This window comes from Cetorhinus maximus, chromosome 2 (genome assembly GCF_964194155.1).
Source record: "Cetorhinus maximus chromosome 2, sCetMax3.hap1.1, whole genome shotgun sequence".
Taxonomy (NCBI): domain Eukaryota; kingdom Metazoa; phylum Chordata; class Chondrichthyes; order Lamniformes; family Cetorhinidae; genus Cetorhinus; species Cetorhinus maximus.
Window position 1 is genome coordinate 137,323,877 of NC_135880.1, and position 19,258 is coordinate 137,343,134.

The 19,258-nt window shown below is 48.7% G+C and overlaps 1 protein-coding gene across 1 annotated transcript; it reads right to left on the minus strand.

Moving 5' to 3' along the window:
* Positions 1 to 18,566: 18,566 nt before the first annotated feature.
* LOC144691418 (histone H4-like) lies at positions 18,567 to 18,875 on the minus strand. The gene has a single exon (XM_078559491.1). The coding sequence runs from the start codon at positions 18,873 to 18,875 to the stop codon at positions 18,567 to 18,569; it is 309 nt and encodes a 102-aa protein (XP_078415617.1).
* Positions 18,876 to 19,258: the final 383 nt, after the last annotated feature.

Consider the following 19,258-nt stretch of genomic DNA (forward strand, 5'->3'; position numbering starts at 1 on the left):
CTCCTTCTGTGCTCCTGGTGAGCCATGAGGCACACAGCTACATCGCCAGACTGCATGATCCTGATGTTATCTTCCTTCAGGATCAAAGAGAGAGACTCTTGGGTTAGCATATGTTTCCTTAGGACCTCTCTCAGTTAAGTCTGAAGGCCCCTTTAGGCATGCCGGAGAGTGCTGGCCACAACTTGGAAGGCCAGTGTGTAGCGAGCTTCATGGCTGTCCGAAACCCCACCCGCCTTCCCCCACTCCACCTGACTGATTGGCAGCAGCTTTGCCCACTGGACTGCATGCTGTGCTCTCAGCTCAGGCTCAGGCCTTCTCCTAACCTGCACTGCAAGGTTGCACTGTTAGCTTGAACCATGAGAGTTACTGGTTCAAATCTGAATAAGTACATTGCAAGGGGCTGTGAGCGCCTTCATCAGTGCACCTTTCACAGGGGGATTCTACAATTTGCCCAGTCGGCCAATTGTTCTGCAGCCCCCTAAAACTCACATTAATTCTCAGTCTGCACCAAGGGGGTGAAAAGTTCTGGAGCATTCAGATGCACATTCATGCCTTTGTGTTGCTTGAGTGGGCAGAATTGCTTCAGAGGCCCAACTCAAAGCAGGTCAATGGAGCTGCAGCTGAACGGTCTCAGCTGCAGAAAAATGCTCACTTTTGACAAGCTTTTCCAAGTGTTTGTGCACTTCCATCAGCCTGTGCTGCCTTGCCCTCCCCACCCACACTGGAGCCTTTGCCCTGGCATTGCACGGAAAGCCAGCCAGGAAAATGCGATTTGTCTGTTTACCACACCCCCAAATGTGTGGGCGATCCTCACGAGCGCTGCGCTAAGCTGTGTGTACTCATTTCCAAGTTCCCCTCAAAGCTCAGCTCGCCAGTCGCCTGCCTTTTAAAGGCAGTCATAAATCATGCCATTCTGAATTACGCTGACGTGGAAATTAAATTTGACGTAGGGATGATTCCAGTGTACAGGCACAATAATAAGATGCAAATGCATTAAAATCAAGTTCCCAATGTTGGACGGCGATAAACATGGCATGTCATTGTTGGAGGAAAGGACAATCGCGTCCTGGAATTACGTAGCTGGGAAACATGACTAGGGTCAACTCGGAATATTTTCCGCTCACTCCGCCAAACACGCCCATTGCAAACAGGAGTGGAAAATTCCACCTCTTGCCTTTAAACCCGTTAGTGGGGGAAGCGTAAAATCCTGCCCGATGCCTGTATTTATAAAGCCTAAAATCCTGTATAATTTTGTTGCATCCAGTGCCCTTGGTTTGTTGGGGCTAAAGGATCGGGTTGCACACTTGTTTCGGGGTGACTGAGTCGGTACAGAGACAGAGAACATCAGTATATCATTGTTAGAATAAACACATGCTATTTATTTACAAACTAAACTCAGCAGTTACACTTGTGTGCTCACAACATAAAACTCTGTCTTCACTCTTCAGTGTCTAACTCAAGACTCTCTCACACAGAGGTAGCCCGCGCTACTCTGCTATTAGGTATTAAGATCATGTCATCTTACATTACAACACTTGTCTTACAAATAGTACATTTTTAAAAAATTCATTCAAGGGATGTTGGCTTTGCTGGCTGGGTCAGCATTTATTGCCCATCCCTAGTTGCCTATGAGAGGATGGTGGTGAGCTGCCTTCTTGAACCGGTGCAGTCCATGCCGTACACCCACAGTGCTGTTAGGAAGGGAGTTCCAGGATTTTGACCCAGCGACAGTGAAGGAATGGCGATATATTTCCAAGCCAGGGTACTGAGTGAATTGGAGGGGAACTTCCCAGGTGGTGGTGTTCCCATCTATCTGCTGCCCTTGACCTTCTAGGTGGTAGTGGTCGTGGGTTTGGAAGATGCTGTTGAAGGAGCCTTGGTGAATTCCTGCAGTGCATCTTGTAGATGGTACACACTGCTGCTACTGTGCATCGGCGCTGGAGGGAGTGAATGTTTGTGGATGGGGTGCCAATCAAGTGGGCTGCTTTGTCCTGGATGGTGTCAAGCTTCTTGAGTGTTGTTGGAGCTGCACTCATCCAGACAAGGGGAGAGTATTCCTTTACACTCCTGACTTGTGCCTTGTAGATGATGGACAGGCTTTGGGGAGTCAGGGGGTGAGTTACTTGTTGCAGGATTCCTAGCTTCTGACCTGCTCTTGTAGTCACAGTATTTATATGGCTAGTCCAGTTCAGTTTCTGGAGGAAACCCCAGGATGTTGATAGTGGGAGATTCGGTGATGGTAATATCATTGAACATCGAGGGGAGATGGTTGGACTCTCTCTTGTTGGAGATTGTCATTGCCTGACACTTGTGTGGCGCGAATGTTACTTGCCACTTGTCAGCCAAGCCTGGATATTGTCCAGGTCTTGCTGCATTTGGACATGGACTGCTTCAGTATCTGAGGAGTTGTGAATGGTGTTGAACATTGTGGAATCATCAGTGAACGTCCCCACTTCTGACCTTATGATGGAAGGAAGGTCATTGATGAAGCAGCTGAAGATGGCTGGGCCGCAGACACTATCCTGAGGAACTCCTGCAGTGATGTCCTGGAGCTGAGATGACTGACCTTCAACAACCACAACCATTTTCTTTTGTGCTAGGTATGACTCCAACCAGCGGAGAGTTTTCCCCCTAATTCCCATTGACTCCAGTTTTGCTAGGGCTCCTTGATGCCACACTCGGTCAAATGTGGCCTTGATGTCAGAGGCAGTCACTCTCACCACCTTGGGAGTTCAGCTCTTTTGTCCATATTTGAACCAAGGCTGTAATGAGGTCAGGAGTTGAGTGGCCCTGGCGGAACCCAAACTGGGTGTCAGTGAGCAGCTTATTGCTAAACAAGTGCTGCTTGATAGCACTGTTGATGACCCCTTCCATTACTTTACTGATGATCGAGAGTAGACTGAAGGGTGGTAATTGGCTGGAATGGATTTGTCCTGCTTTTTGTGTACAGGACGCACCTGGGCAATTTTCCACATAGCCAGGTAGATGCCAGTGTTGTAGCTGTACTGGAATAGCTTGGCTAGGGGCACGGCAAGTTCTGGAGCACAAGTCTTCAGTACTATTGCCGGAATGTTGTCAAGGCCCATAGCCTTTGCAATATCCAGTGCCTTCAGCCTTTTCTTAATATCATGTGGAGTGAATTGAATTGGCTGAAGACTGGCATCTGTGATGCTGGGTACCTGCAGAGGAGGCCGAGGTGGATCACCCACTTGGCTCTTCTGGTTAAAGATTGTTGAAAATGCTCTAGCCTTATTTTTAGCACTGATGTGCTGGGCTCCTCCATCATTGAGGATGGGGATATTTGTGGAGCCTCCTCCTCCAGTGAGTAGTTTAATTATCCACCACCATTCACGACTGGATGTGGCAGGAATCCAGAATTTAGATCTAATCCGTTTGTTGTGGAATCGCGTAGCTCTATCGCTTCCTGCTTATGCTGTTTGGCACACAAGCCATCCTGTGTTGTAGCTTCACCAGGTTGACACCTCATTTTTAGATATGCCTGGTGCTGTCCTGGCATGTCCTTCTGCACTCTTCATTGAACCAGCGTTGATCCCCTGGCTTGGTGATAATGGTAGAGTGAGGGATATGTCAACGCATTGAGGTTACAGATTTTGGTTGAGTACAATTCTGCTGCTGCTGATGGCCCACAGCGCCTCATGGTTGCCCAGTCTTGAGTTGCTGGATCTGTTCAAAATCTATCCCATTTAGCACAGTGGTAGTGACACACAACATGTTGGAGGGTATCCTCAATGTGAAGCCAGGACTTTGTCTCCACAATGACTATGTGATGGTCACTCCTACCAATACCGTCATGGACAGATGCATCTGTGGCAGGCAGGTTGGTCAGAATGAGATCAAGTATGTTTTTCTCTCTTGTTGGTTCCCTCACCACCTATTGCAGACCCAGTGTAGTAACTATGTCCTTTAGGACTCAGCCAGCTCAGTCAGTAGTGGTGCCCCTGAGCCTCTCTTGGACATTGAAGTCCCCCACCCAGAGTAAATTCTGTGCCCTTGCCATCCTCAGTGCTTCCTCAAATTGTGTTCAACATGGAGGAGCACTGATTCATCAGGATTTGGCGCTACAGGGACTCGGAGGGCATCCACTGCCAGTGGCAGTGTAAGTGACCACGGTGCTCAAGTTTTATGTCAGTGGCCCCTTCAAGGGTCCACGGTGACCTGTGCAGGATCTTCCAAACCTCCACGGACAGCTGCATCCAGGAGGTCACAGACGCCATCTTCATGAAGGCACAGAACTTTGTACATTTCGACGGGGATCAGGCAAGCCAGGAAGCAAAAGCGCTGGGATTTGCACAGACCTCTGGTTTTCCACAGGTGCAGGGTGCCATCGACTGCACTCACATGGTGCTTAAATCTCCATGGCAACAAACAGTCCAGTATGTCAACTACAAGGGCTTGCACTTGCTGAATGTTCAGCTGGTGTGAGACCACCACAAATGCATCCTACAGATCTGCACATGATACCCCGGAAGCATCCACAACTCCTACACCCTTAGCAGGTCTCAGATCCCTGACATTTTCCAGGGTCCACAGAGGCTGCAGGATTGTCTCCTCAGGGACAAGGGCTACCCACAGAAGACATGGGTGATGACGCCCATGTGGCGACCTCAGACTGCAGCAGGGAGACAGTGCAGCTCGGCTTATGCTGTGACCCGGACTTTGGTGGAGCAAACGATAAGTATTTTGAAAATGAGCTTCTGGTGCCTCTGGTGGAGCCCTGCAATACTGTGCACAGAGGGTGTCGCAAATCATTGTCGCTTGCTGCGCGCTACACAACCTGGCGCTGCAAAGTGAGGAGGACCTGGCTGATGAGGAGATGGAAGAGCTGCACATCTCCTCCAATGAGGAGGATGTTGAAGGGGATGAGGGCGATGAGGTCCTCGAAGGTGCAGATGCTGGCGATGAGGCCATCGCACTGGCCAGACGAGGCAGGCATGCTTGTGAGGCCCTCGTAGCCACAAGATTTGTGGAGGATGATGACGAGATGCAGTGAGGACAGTCCTGACATCCTCACCTTGTACCTGTGAATGATTGACTCCTGTGTGGCTGATGGCAGTGCACATACCGTCAGTGATCAGGCTCATGTCATGGAGACGCAGCGGAGACCCTAACAGTCACTAGATTCCAGGAGGATGATGATGACATACAGTGAGGACACTCCATAGATCTTCACCTAGCCTCTATGAATGTCTGACTCCTGTCTGGCCGAGGGCAGTTCGCTTGCGCTCTGTGATCAGGGTCATATCATGGAGACGCAGCCATGAAACTTTAAATGCACCTGATCCATTGTCAGCCTTCATCTCACCGGTCACAGATGCTGCAGAGATGGGGGTCAGCCCCACCTCAAAGGTGCTGAGAGCACACAGAGAGAATGACGGAATTCTGTGACGCCTGCCCACAACATTCTGGCAGCAATGACAAGCACCGTCGAGGTGCAGACATCAGTAATGTGTCCAGTGAGTGTGAAGCCAGACCATCACTTTGGTCTGAAGGTTACACACTGCACAGGGAAGAGGCCCTGGACTGAGACACCTGCCTTTATCTTGTGCAAGAGCCAAAGTTTCACATCGGAGTGACACGAGTACTGCTCATCAGCACAAGGAGCTATAGGCAGGGAAACATTCTTGGGAGTTTATTTACAATTGTAAACATTATGTTATTATATTATTATTATTATTATTAATAATAATAATATTATTATTATGTCCCTTGTGCCCATCCTGTGCAACTACATCTTCTTAACCTCCCTAACCCTACTGCTACATTTTGGTGCTTTCCCAACATCCACAGTGGAGGTGGAGGCAGCCTGCTGACTGCTATGCCCTGTCTGTGATGACCTTGGCGGGTGTCCTCTGAAGGGCTGAGACCTGAAGGGCCCCAGCCTGCTTTCAGAGTCCTACCGTGTGGCAGTGGCACTCTCCTTGGTCTGCGGAGCTGGAACTGCTGGGGTCACAGGAAGAGGGGATTAGGATAGGCCAGACACTCCCAGGGTCACCTGGGTGTAAGGCTCCAGTACGAGCCCTGCTGATCCTCCTCCCTATGGGTGCCTTGAGAAGAAGGGGCAACTGGAATGAGTTTGAGATGCCCCGCCCCCCCTCTCATGTTGATATTGATGGATGCCAGCAAGTGCCTCAACGATGGACTGCAGCTCCTGCAGCAGTGCAGGACCAATGTCCTGGTCCAAGATCCCTATGGCAGCTGCCATCCTACCAGTGTTGACCTTGGTGCATTGGCATGCTGGTGCTATCGCCTCAGACTGAAGGCAGGCGGATTCCTCCTTCGTGCCTTACAATCTGAGGAGTGCAGCGGACATCCCTTCCTGATGTTCCTGAGCTTGCCTCTGCAGCTTCAGCAACTGAGGTGGAACTGAGTCCAGAGGCTCATCATCTGACTCGGACTCAACAGATACCTGGACTCCAGCTGTCCTCTGAGTGCTGGCACCCTGGGTAGTCCCTGCCTCCACCTGCTGTGGATTAGACAGTGCGATGTGCTCACCAGATTGTGACCCCGAGGCTACTCTAAAGCTAGGTCCCATTGAGGTTTGTGTCTCTGCGCTGGTGGAGGGTGTGGGTGAGAGCTGTGACAGGTTAGTCATTGGTGTGCCTGTGGATTCCTCTTCTCAAGTGTCCTCAGGGCTAGAGTTGATGACCTGGCTCATTGCTGCCCCCAGCTGCTTCCTTGATATGCCTGCGAGAGATAAGTGAGATAATTAGTACATGGCAGGGGCCTGTGAAGCAGGACACATCACTTACAGTATGGTGTCTGATGGATGTTGCAGTACAGGGTCCTCACCTGGTTGAGCGCCGCTGACTTCACCATCAGTACAGGAACAGTCCACATCCTCGCCAACCAGTTGGATGGCTCTATTTCCAAAGGCCGTGAGGACCTTGATGCCAGGCATTCCTCCCCTTGTCTGGGACGTCTTCCTCTTGTTGTGGGCTAGCTTATCCTGCATGGAGATAGATGGAGAGTGTAAGCAAGATACCTACCAGGCCAGATGAGAAGAATACTTGGCATGTGTGGAGTATGAGTGGTGCCATGGATGGCACGAGGACATGATGGGCAGGGGAGATGGGGGTGTGTGTGAGAGAGTGAATGGTGATGTCTCTTGAACTGGCAGTGAATGAGATCCCTGTGGATGTGTGATGGGTTTGTGAGTGTGAGTTAAGAGTGATGAGAAGAATGACTTGCCCTGGCGGAATAGAAGAGATCATTCTCCTCAGGCACTGGGTGTCTCTCCTCTTTTGGAGGTCATTGGCACTCACCACCACCTCCCATACTGGATTGGTGAGCTCGGTGGCTGGACTTTGCCCAGAGCCGGGGTAGAAGAGTTCGTGGTGGGCTCCCACCGCGTCCAGCAGACATCCCAGAGAGGAGTCACTCAATTTGGGGGCTGCCGTCTTCTTTGTTTTTGGGTCCATCTGTCGCCTGGAGCAGTCCTGGTCTGTAGACTTGAAATAGGCTGTGTTCTGCTGCGCTATAAATATGGTGGCTGGAGTGAGGAAGCGCTGAAGCCACAGTGTGGCGGGCAAATCCGAGCCCGCCCACCAGCAATCCATGTTTCCTGTGCATGCATAATTAATGAGGTGGGACGTGCCGGGATGTGGATGAGACGGCACAAAAACCCACCATTGCAGGCGGCGGGTAAAACATTGCTTTTCACAGCCGCCACCGCACTTAGTACAATTCAGGGAAAATCCTGGCTGAGGAGGATGTAAAGTCACATAACAGGCTTGTTAACAAAATGAAAGCCCACGGACTAAAAGCTAATGTGGCAGCATGGATATAACGTTGGCTGAGAGACTGAAAACAGAGAGTAGTGGTGAATGATTAAAGAGCACGGAGAGAGAGATGAAAGGCCATTAAAGAGCATGGAGAGAGAGAGAGAGACGAGAGGCCATTAAAAAGCACAGAGAGAGACACGTGAGACATTAAAGAGTGCAAGAGGGAAAAGAGTGTGGAGAGCAGCTGATTGGTGAGCAGGATTGGTGAGTATTTCTGAGCTTTAAAATAAAAGTAAGGCCTGTAGTTTGTATTTAGGTCTCTAGATTTTTTTCTCTTTTTCTTAAAAATAGCTTGTTAAGTATAGGATCGATACTGGTGTAAAAACAAATTACAATTAAGTGTAAATAAGTGTCCATGTTGGTACCAACAACATTGATAGGACTAGAAAGGAGGTTCTGCTGAAAGAATTTGAGCAGTTAGGAGCTAAATTCAAAAGCGGAACTTTCAAGATAATAATCTCTGGATTACTACCTGAGCCATGGGCAAACTGGCATAGGGTAAATAAAGTCAAGGAGTTAAATACGTGGCTCAAAGATTGGTGTGGGAGGAATAGGTTTCAGTTCATGGGACACTGGCATCAGTACTGGAGTAGAAGGGAGCTGTTCCAGTGAGACAGGCTTCATTTGAACTGTGCTGGGACCAGTGTCCTGGCAAATCGAATAACTAGGGCTGTATAGAGGGCTTTAAACTAAATAGAGAGGGGGAGGGTTCTGGAGAGGGGATACGTAGGCTTACAAAAGATATGGCAGCATTGCAGGGCAGCTATTTAGGTAATGATACCCAGAGCGTGACAGGAAGGGACAGTGTACAAACATAAAAATACATCAGCAAATAGGGTCAAAAGGGGAAAAAATGGCAAAAAGGCAAAATGAATGGCCCTTTACTTAAATGCACATAGTATTCGGAACGAAATAAATGAATTAACGGCAAAAATAAAGGTTATTGGGTATGATCTTATAGCCATTATGGAGACATGGTTACAAGGAGATCAAAGCTGGGAACTAAATATTCAGGAGTATGTGACTTTCCGAAAGGCCAAGCAGGAAGGAAAGGGTGGCGGGATGGTTTTATTAGTGTGAGATAGAATAAGTACGATAGCAGAAAATGATCTTGAATCGGAAGATGTAGAATCCATATGGCTGGAGGTAAGAAACATAAAGGGGGAAGAAGACACTGGTGGGTGTATTCTTTAGGCCCCCTAACAGTAGCTATACTGTAGGACAGAGAATAAATCAGGAGATGTTGAGGGCATGTTAAAAAAGGTAGTACATTAATCATGGGTGACTTTAATCTTCATGTAGATTGGGAAAATCAAATTGGCAGAGGGAGCCATAAGCAAGAATTCATAGAGTGTATTCGGGACAGTTTCCTAGAACAATATGTTGTGGATCCAATCAGGGATCAAGCTATTTTGGATCTGGTAATGTGTAATGAAGCAGGTTTAATAAGTGAGATAATCAGAGTAAAAAATCCCCTATGAAACAGCGACCATAACATGGTAGAATTTAGCATTCAGGTTGAGAGTGAGAAACTGGGGTCGGAAACAACTGTGCTAAATTTAAATAAGGGTAATTACAAAGGAATGAGGGCAGAGTTGGCTGGAGTGGACTGGGAAAGGAGTTTAGCAGAAAAGACGGCTAATGAACACTGGCAGATGTTTAAGAAAATAGTTCATGACTCACAACAAAGATATATCCCAGTGAGGAAGAAGGATTCTAGGAAGGGGATAAACCAACCATGGTTAACCAAGGAAGTTAAGGATAGTATCAAATTGAAAGAAAAAACATACAATGTGGCAAAGATAAGTAATGACCAAAAAATAATAGAGGGAGAAAATAAACTTTGAGGGTAAACTAGCAAGTAATATAAAAATAGACAGTAAAAGCTTCTTTAAATATATAAAAATGAAGAGAGAGGCCAAAGTGAACATAGGCCCCTTAGTGAACGAGGCTGGGGAAATAATAATGGGGAACCAGGAAATGGCAGAAGAGTTGAACAAATACTTTGCATTAGTCTTCACGGTTGAAGATGCTAATAGCATTCCAAAAATACGAAATAACCAAGGGGCAAAAGCGGGGGAGTAAATATGTTGGGTTGCATCCTAGGATATTAAAGGAAGTAGCCACACAGATAGAGGGTCCACTGGGAGTAATCTTCCAAGAATCTTTAGATTCTAGAAAAGTCCCAGAAGATTGGAAAACTGCCAATGTAACGCCCTTATTCAAAAAGAGAGGGAGACAAAAAACCGGTAAACATGGACTAGTTAGTTTAACATCCATCATTGGGGAATGTTAGAGTCTATTATAAAGGATGTAATAGCAGAGCATTTAGAAATGCATAATATAATCAAGCAGAGTCAGCATGGCTTCATGAAGGGGAAATCATGCCTGACAAATTTATTAGAGTTCTTTGAGGAAGTAACAAGCAGGATAGATAAAGGGTTCAATAAGGTACTGCACATAAGGCTACTTAATAAGATAAGAGCCCAAAGTGTTGGGGGTAATATATTAGCATGGATAGTGGATTGGCTAACTAAAAGAAAACAGAAAGTTGGGATAAGGGGGGCATTTTCAGGACAGCAACCTGTAACTAATGGAGTGCCACAGGGTTCTGTGCTGGTGCCACAATTATTTACAATATATATTAATGACTTGGATGAGGGAAGTGAATGTACTATCACCAAGTTTGTGGATGACACAAAAATAGGTGGGAAGGCAAGTGGTGAGGGTGACACAAAGCGTCTACAGAGGGATATTGACAGGTTAAATGAGTGGGCAAAAACATGGATGATGGAATATAATGTGGGGGAATGTGAGGTGATGCATTTTGGCAGGATGAATAGAAGAGCTGAATAGTAGTTAAATGGAGAAAGACTGCAGAAAGCTGCAGCATAGAGGGATTTGGGATTCCTCATGCATGAATCCCAAAAAGCTAACGTACAAGTTCAGCAGGTAATAGGGAAGGCAAATGGAATGTTGTCTTTTATTTCAAAGGGAATGGAGGATAAAAATAGGGAAGTCTTGCTAAAACTATACAAGGCACTAGTTAGACCACACCTAGAGTACTGTGAACAGTTTAGTCCCCTTATCTAAGGAAAGATATACTGGCATTGGAGGCAGTCCAGAGAAGGTTCACTAGGTTGATCCTGGGTATGGAAAGATTTTCTTAAGAGGAGAGGTTGAGTAGGTTGGGCCTGTACTCATTGGAGTTTAGAAGAATGAGGCAACCTTATCGAAACATATAAGATTCTTAGGGGGCTTGACAGGGTAGATGCTGAGAGGCTGTTCCCGCTTGTGGGAGAGTCTAGGACCAGAGGACATAATCTCAGTTCAAGGGGTCACCCATTTAAGAGGAAGAATTTCTTCTCTCAGAGGGTAGTGAATCTGTGGAATTCTGTACCACAGAGGGCTGTAGAAGCTGGGTTATTAAGCATATTCAAGGCCGATATAGACAGATTTTTAATCAGTAAGGGAATCAAGGGTTATTGGGAAAAGGCAGGAAAGTGGAGTTGCAGATTATCAGATCAGCCATGATCTCATTGAATGGAGCAGACTCGATGGGCTGAATGGCCTACTTCTGCTGCTACGTCTTATGGTCTGGAGGAAGGTATGCAATTGGGTTCCCTAAGGAGCAGTATAGGACCAGTGCTCTTTTTGATCTGTGTTAATGACCGATTTTGTGTATATAGGGCACTATTTCAAAATTTGCAGATGGCACAAAGTTTGGAAGAATTGTGAACTGTGAAGACGTCAGTGATAGACAGTGATATCCAGGCTGGTGGAACGTGTGGACATGTGGCAGACAAAACTTAAGGCAAAGTATGAAATGATATATTTAGAAGGAAGAGTGAGGAGAGACAATATCAAATAAATGATACAACTCTGAAGGAGCAGAAGGACCTGGGGGTAAGTGTGCATAAATCATTGAAGGTAGCAGGGCAGGTTGAGAAGATGGTTAATTAAGCACATCCTTCCTGAGATACGGGGCCCAAAACTGGTCACAATATTCTAAATGTGGTCTGACCAGAGCCTTATAAAGCCTCAGCAGCACATCCCTGCTCTAATATTCTAGTCCTCTCGAAATAAATACCAACATTGCATTTGCCTTCCTAACTACCGACTCAACCTGCAAATTAACCTTAAGAGAATCCTGGACTAGGACCCCCAAGTCCCATTGCGGGCAAGGAGGTGAAGGGTGTGCAGCAGCCGCCCATACAGGAAACCCCTCCGCGCTGTGCTAAAGGACACGGAGGGCATTTCCGCAAGGTGACTCAGGTTGTCGGGCTCCAGCTCCCAAGGGAGGGTTCGGGATTTGGCGCCAATGTGGAATTCCATCCGAACAGGGATGCGCTCAGCCAGAAGACCACCGCGCACCTGGGCCACCTTGAGACCTATAACGTCGGGGCCGAGCACAACTGTCCTAAGGTCATGGATGGCATTGACCACAAGCTGGACGTCCATCGACGCGTGATGCACCAACTCCTGTGGTAGCATCCAGCCCACTCCTCCGCCAGCCAGCACATTCCTGATCTAGGTCACCCCGGCAGCCACAGCCCTCCTCTCCGCCAGCCACCAAAAGTGGTGAAGTTGCGGATTCCTGAGCAATGTCTCTCTGACAATAGCTGCTACTCCTGAAGCGGAGAGCTGCGGAGCGAGGTGACCATGTTCCTGACTTTGATCAAGTCCTGGTAAAAGACGGGCAATGCCTGCAAGGAGCCACGAAGGCCCCTCAGATCTATAAACAGGAGCTGCACGTCATTATTCAGGCCATGCACCTGGCGGAAGAAATATGTCGCCAGGGCACACCATCTCGGAGGAGGCTCAACGTAAAAGTATCGCTGTAGGGCCTGAAGGTGGAAGGTTGCCACCTGGGTGCGTAGGCACACCAGCACCTGACCGCCCTCCCTAAGCGAGAGACTCAGAACCTCAGCAGCGACCCAGTTCAGCCTTTTGTCCCAGAAGAAGTCGATGAGCATTCTCTGGATTCTTGTGACAAAATCTGGGGGAGGGGTCAAAGTGACCAGCCGGTATCACAACATGGCGGCAATCATCTGGTTTATAACCAGCACTCAACCCCGGTAAGAGAGCACTCGGAGCAGTCCTGTCCAGCGCCGCGAGTGGTAACTTTGGCCTCCAGCTCCTGCCAGTTCGCCGGCCAGGATTCCTCAGCAGGGCAGAGATGGACCCCCAGGTAGAGGAGGCTGGTCCTGCTCCAGGTGAAAGGCCTGAGCTCCTTGGGTAGGGGATCCATTTACCACTGACCGACCAGGAGCCCAGAACACGTGTCCCAGTTGATCCTGGCAGAGGACGCGGCAGAGTAGACCTCCTGGCGCTCGCGCATCCTCCGCAGGTCAGCCAGGTCGGTGAACGTGAGGAGCACATCATCGGTGTAAGCCAAGAGGCCAAGAGGACCACCCAGATGCACGGTTCATGCAGAACCAATCCCGACAACCTCCTCCGCAAGAGGCGCAGGAAAGGCTCCACGCAAATAGAATACAACTGGCCAGACAGGGGGCAGCCCTGACGCACTCCCTTCCCAAACTAAAGGGACCCGTTAACCTTAACTAGACACTGCGGCAGCGTAGAGAAGTCGGACCCGGGTGACAAAATGTGTCCTGAACCCAAATGCTCACAAAGTCCTGAATAAGTATTTGTAATTCACTCTGTCGAATGCCTTCTCCTGGTCAAGAGACAGGAAGGCGCTCGACAGACCAGTCCTCTGGGAAAAGTGGATAATGTCCCGGACCAGATGGATGTCATCAAAGATGGTACGGCCCAGGACAGTGTAGGACTGGTCAGGGTGGACCATGTGGTCCAGCACAGTGCCAAGGCGAGAAAACATTGCCCTGGCAAAGATCTTGTAACCTGTGCTGAAGAGGGAGACTGGGCGCCGGTTTTTGAGCAGGCGGAGATCCCCCTTCTTAGGCAGCAGGGCAATGACCGTCCTGCGCCACGAGAGGGGCATCTCCCTGGTTGCAAGACTCTCCCCCAGGACCCCCACATAGTCGTTCCCCAGGACGTCCCAGAACACCCTGAAGAACTCCATGGTCAGCCCGTCCAGCCCCGTGGATTTGCCCCTGGAGAGGCTGTCGAGGGCGCCGGTCAGGTCCCCCAGACTTATAGGGGAGTCAAGCTTTCCGGTGCCCTCCAGGCCGACCTGCGGCAGGTCCTCCCACAAAACTCTGCGAGTATCCTCGCTGGACGGATCCGGAGAGAACAGGGCAGTGTAATAGTCTTGGGCAATGGCCCTGATGTCCTCCGGACCGAGACAAGGGATCCGTTGTCGGCCAGCAGTGTAAGGAGCTGCTGACGGACCCCGTGCTTTTTTTCCAGCGAGTAGAAGAAGAGGGAGCCACGGTCCAGGTCCTTGAGGAACCGGATCCGTGACCTCACAAACGCGCCCCGGGACCCGACGAGTTGCAGGTCCCGCAGCGCGCCCTTCTTCTCATCGTACACCAGCCACAGGGCCGGGTCCGCATCGGGCTGATGGAGACGTGTCTCCAGGTTGAGCGCCTCCTTCTCCAACTCCTCGACCCTGGATTTCCGCCTCTTTGTCGACCCCCTCGCGTCCTCCTGACAGAAGATGCGGACGTGAGTCTTGCCCACATCCCACCATAGCCTCAAGGAGGGGAAGCCTCCCTGCTTCCTTCTCCAGCCGTCCCAGAAACGATGGAACATGTCCAGGAACCTCTCGTCCTTTAGCAGCAGGTTATTAAAATGCCAGTACGCGGACCCTGTCCAAGCGCAGAACAGAATTAGTCCTGCCCACACCAGATGGTGGTCCATGCACAGCACCTGCTGCATGGAAGCCGACAGAATGCAGGACATGAATGCCTTGGAAAGGTAAAGGCGGTCGAGTCTGGACGCTCCGGCTCCAGGTGATACGAAAGTGAAAACGCTGGAGTCAGGATGGAGATGTCACCAGACATCCACCAAATTGAAGGACCCTACCAGGTCCCTCAACTTACTCACACCTAGCGAGTGGTGCTGCACACCGACTAGGTGCCTGGCCTCGAGGGTACAGTTGAAATCCCCCCACTGAGGACGATGCACTCACCCATGTCGACGGAGCTGAGATGAGTGGACACTTCCTCAAAGAAGCTCACTTGCTGCTGTGCACCCAGGGGAGCGTACACATTCACAAAGTGAAGCGCCGCACCCTCTTTAAATTCAAATTCCACCAGCTGCTGTGGTGGGATTTGAACTTCTCTCCCCAGATCATTAGCTTGGGCCTCTGGATTACTAGTCCAGTGACATTACCCCTATCCCATCTCCCCCTAAAACCTTTTTTTTTTGTGTAACCCCAGAAGGAACCCGGGGCCGCAAAATGTGTTCAAAGTGTTGATGGTCAATGTGTCCAACATACCATTCGCCTTCTCAACAGCTTGCTGCACCTGCATGCTTGCTTTTAGTGACCGGTGTACGAGGACACCCAGGCCCCTTTGTACATCAACATTTCCCAATCTATCACGATTTAAATAATACTCTGCCATTCTTTTTTTCCTAATAAAGTGGCTAAGTATCCTCGGACGTAGATTATCAGTCCCTGGGGATTTATCAATTTTCAGTTCTGTTAATTTCTCCAGCATTGTTGTTTTACAAATAATAATTTCCTTCAATTCTTCCTTCTCACTAGACCTTTGGTTCCCCAGCATTTCTGGGAAGTTATTTGTGTCTTCCTCCATGAAGACAGAACTAAAGTAGTTGTTTAATTGCTCTCCCATTTCCTTGTTCTCTGTTATAAATTCTCCTGTTTCAGACAGTAAGGGAACTACATTTTTCTTCAATAATCTTTTTCTTTTTACATTCTTAAAGAAGCTTTTACAGCCCTCTTTTATATTCCTTGCAAGTTTACTCTCATACTCCATTTTTCCCCTCTTAAGCAATCTCTTGGCCCTCCTTTGCTGAATTCTAAACTACACCCAATTCTCAGGCTTGCTACTTTTTTCTAGTAACATTATATAACTCCTCTTTTGATCTAACACTACCCTTAATTTCTTTTGTTAGCCATAGTTGGGCCACTTTTCCTGTTGCGTTTTTGTGCCCGAAAGGGATGTATAAATTTTGCAATGCATTCATTTGTTCCTTAAATATTAGCCATTGTCTATCCACCTTTTAATGAAGTTCCCCAATCTATCTTAGCCAACTCACACCTCATACCTTCATAGTTTCCTATGTTGAGATTTAGGACCCTAGTTTCAGATCGGACTACTTCACTTTCCATCCTAATGAAGAATTCTATGATGTTATGGTCACTGTTTCCTAAAGGACTCTGCACAACTAGATTATTAATTAAACCCTTCACATTGCACAATACAAAATCTAGGATAGCCTGTTCCCTAGTCGGTTCCTCAACATACTGGTCTGAAAAACCATCTTGTATACAATCCAGGAATTCATTCGCCATAGTATTATTACTAACTTGGTTTGCCCAGTCTATATGTAGATTAAAGTCATCCATGATTACTGTAGCACCCTTGTTACATGCAATTCTAATTTCTTGTATAACGCTATCCCTTGCCTTACCACCACTGTTTGGAGGCCTACAGACAACTCCCACTAATGTTTTCCGCCCTTGCTTCTTAGCTCCACCCAGACTGATTTTACATCTAGATTTTCTGAGCCAATATCCTCTTTCACTATCACACTCATTTCATCCTTAACTAACAGCGCCACCTCCTTTTTCTTTTTGCCTGTCCGTCCTAAATATCAAGTACCCTTGGATATTCAGTTTCCAGCCTTGGTCACCCTGCAGCCATGTCTCCCTAATCGCGATCATATCGTACCTGTTTATATCTATCTGTGCTCTTACTTCACCTACCTTATTGCAAATGCCCTGTGCATTCAGATACATTTGTCTTTTTAACATTTTTACACATCTTTTTTTGTACCATGGCTATTTGCTGCTAGTCCTTATGTCCTCTGCCTTCCGCTTTTGCTTTCTACTTTTTTATCCTTCATCCCTATCTTTGTTTCCCTCTCTTGTGTCTGCCTAATCAGGTTCCCACCCTCTGGGGACTGTATTGCAGGGCTCCACTGGACCTGTCGAGGCACCGGAACCTCATTTTCAAGATGCCTATCGTTTGCTCCACCAAAGTCCGGGTCCTGGCATGAGCCTCGTTATACCATCGCTCTGCTGCAGTCTGAGGCCACTGCATGGGCATCATCAACCACGTCCTCCATGGTATAGCCCTTGTCCTGGAGGAGCCAACCCTCTGTGGACCCTGGAAGATGTCAGGGACCTGAGAGCTGCTAAGGATGTAGGAGTCGTGGACGCTCCCTGGGAATTGTGTGCAGACCTATAAGATACATTTGTGTTGGGTTGCTGACCAGCTGAATAATCAGCAAGTGGAAACCCTTGCAGTTGATGTAGTTGACTGCTGGTTGCCATGGAGATCTAAGCGCCACGTGAGTGCAGTTGATGGCACCCTGCACCTGTGGAAAACCAGGGATCTGTGAAAATCCTAGCGCTCTTGCTTCCTGGCTTTCCTGATCCTGGGTGAAATGCACAAATTTCTGTGCCTTCGTGAAGATGACACCTGTGACCTCCTGGAGACACTTGTGACTGAAGTCTTACGAGATCACACACAGGTCATCTGTGGAGCCCTGGAAGGAGCCAGTTGCATAAAAATTGAGCACCACGGTCACCTTCATGGCCACTGGCAGTGGATGCCCTTCATGTCCCTATGGCATCAAATCCTGCAGCAGGTGGCATATGACCAGTTCCCTAGACATGTGCAGTCTTCAGTGACACTGGTTCTCGGTCATCTGCAGGAATGACAAGCGCTGTTATTAGACCCTGGGTCTAGCGAGGTGCCTTTGAGTAACAGCTGCGTGTGCAGCAGGCCCTGCTGCCCCTTCACCATGAGGGAGGTGCCCCTCCCTTTGCCCCGCCAGGTGCCCCTGCTGCTCTCTTCTTCTTCTTCTCTGCTCCCTGTAAGTCATGAGGCATACTGTTAAATCACCAGGCTCCATGATCCTGATAAAAGCAAAAAACTGCGGATGCTGGAAATCCAAAACAAAAACAAAAATACCTGGAAAAACTCAGCAGGTCTGGCAGCATCTGCGGAGAGGAACACAGTTAACGTTTCGAGTCCAAATGACCCTTCAACAGAACTAAGTAAAAATAGAAGAGAGGTGAAACATAAACTGGTTTAATGGGGGGGGTGGGACAAGTAAAGCCCAGCTCTACTGGATCAAACAGGATCAAAGAGAGAGATGCGTGGGTTAGCATATGTGTCCTAAGGACCTCTCTTGGTTAAGTCTGAAGGCTTCCTTATGCATGCCGGAGAGTTCTGGCCACCACTTGGATGGCCAGTGTGTAGTGCGCTCATTGGTTGTCTCAAACCCCACCCACCTCCGCCCCACTCCACTTGACCGATTGGCAGCAGCTTTACCCACTGGGCTGCATGCTGTGCTCTCAGCTCAGGTGCAGGCATTCTCCTAAACCGCACTGCAAGGCTGCACTGTTAGCTTGAACCATGAGGGATACTGGTCCAAACCTTAATAAAGACATTGGAAGGGGCTGTGAGCGCCTCCACTAGTGACTGCTCCATGGCCACCTTTTGCAAGGGGATTCTACAACTTGCCCAAGCAGCCAACTTTTCTGCTGCCCCCTAAAACGTACATTAATTTGCAGTCTGCGCCCGAGAGGCTAAAAGGTTTGGAGCATTTGGTGGCACTTTCATGCTTTTACGTTGCTTGAGTGGGCTGAAAAGCTTCAGAGCCCTGACTCCAAGCATATCTATCTTTTGGAAACTATCTTCAACCACCGAAGCCATACAGGGTCCACCCTTGGCACTTTAGTGCGTACACCACATCCATGGCCGTCACCGTCTTGCGCTTGGCGTGCTCAGTGTAGGTGACCGAGTCCCTGATAACATTTTCCAAGAAAACTTTCAGGACTCCATGAACCTCTTCGTATATGAGACCGGAGATGCGCTTGACGCCCCCATGGCGGGCCAGGCGCCGGATGGCCGGCTTCATGATACCCTGGGTATTATCGCGAAGGACTTTACGGTGCCGCTTGGCTCCCTCTTTGCCCAGCCCCTTACCACCTTTCCCTCCAGACATGATCTACACCCACTGACAAACAAGCCTCCAAGCATATCAATGAAGCTGCTGGTGAACGGTCTCAGCTGCGGAAGAATGCTTACTTATGACAAGCTTTTCCAAGACCGTGGCCACTTCCTAATTAGCCACCTCCAAGCTCACTCCCCTATTAAAGGCAGGCGGTTTCCCAATGCTGCTAGCCCAATCAGAGGGATTGGCTGCTGAGGCAGGAGAAGACCTTGAGGACACCTCAAAATGGAGGTGCCCATGAAGGTCTAAATATAGCTAATTATTTCAGAGTGGGAAGGTGGAAGGTCCTGTAAAATGGAGGGGAAACCTCTTTGTTGGATGGAGCCTCTGGCTCTGAAGGCTCCCTGGACTGTTGTAGGGGACCCACCTCCACT

Coding starts and splice junctions, on each gene's coding strand:
- LOC144691418 (XM_078559491.1), bottom strand. CDS start 18,875: ATGTCTGGAGGGAAAGGTGGTAAGGGGCTGGGCAAAGAGGGAGCCAAG.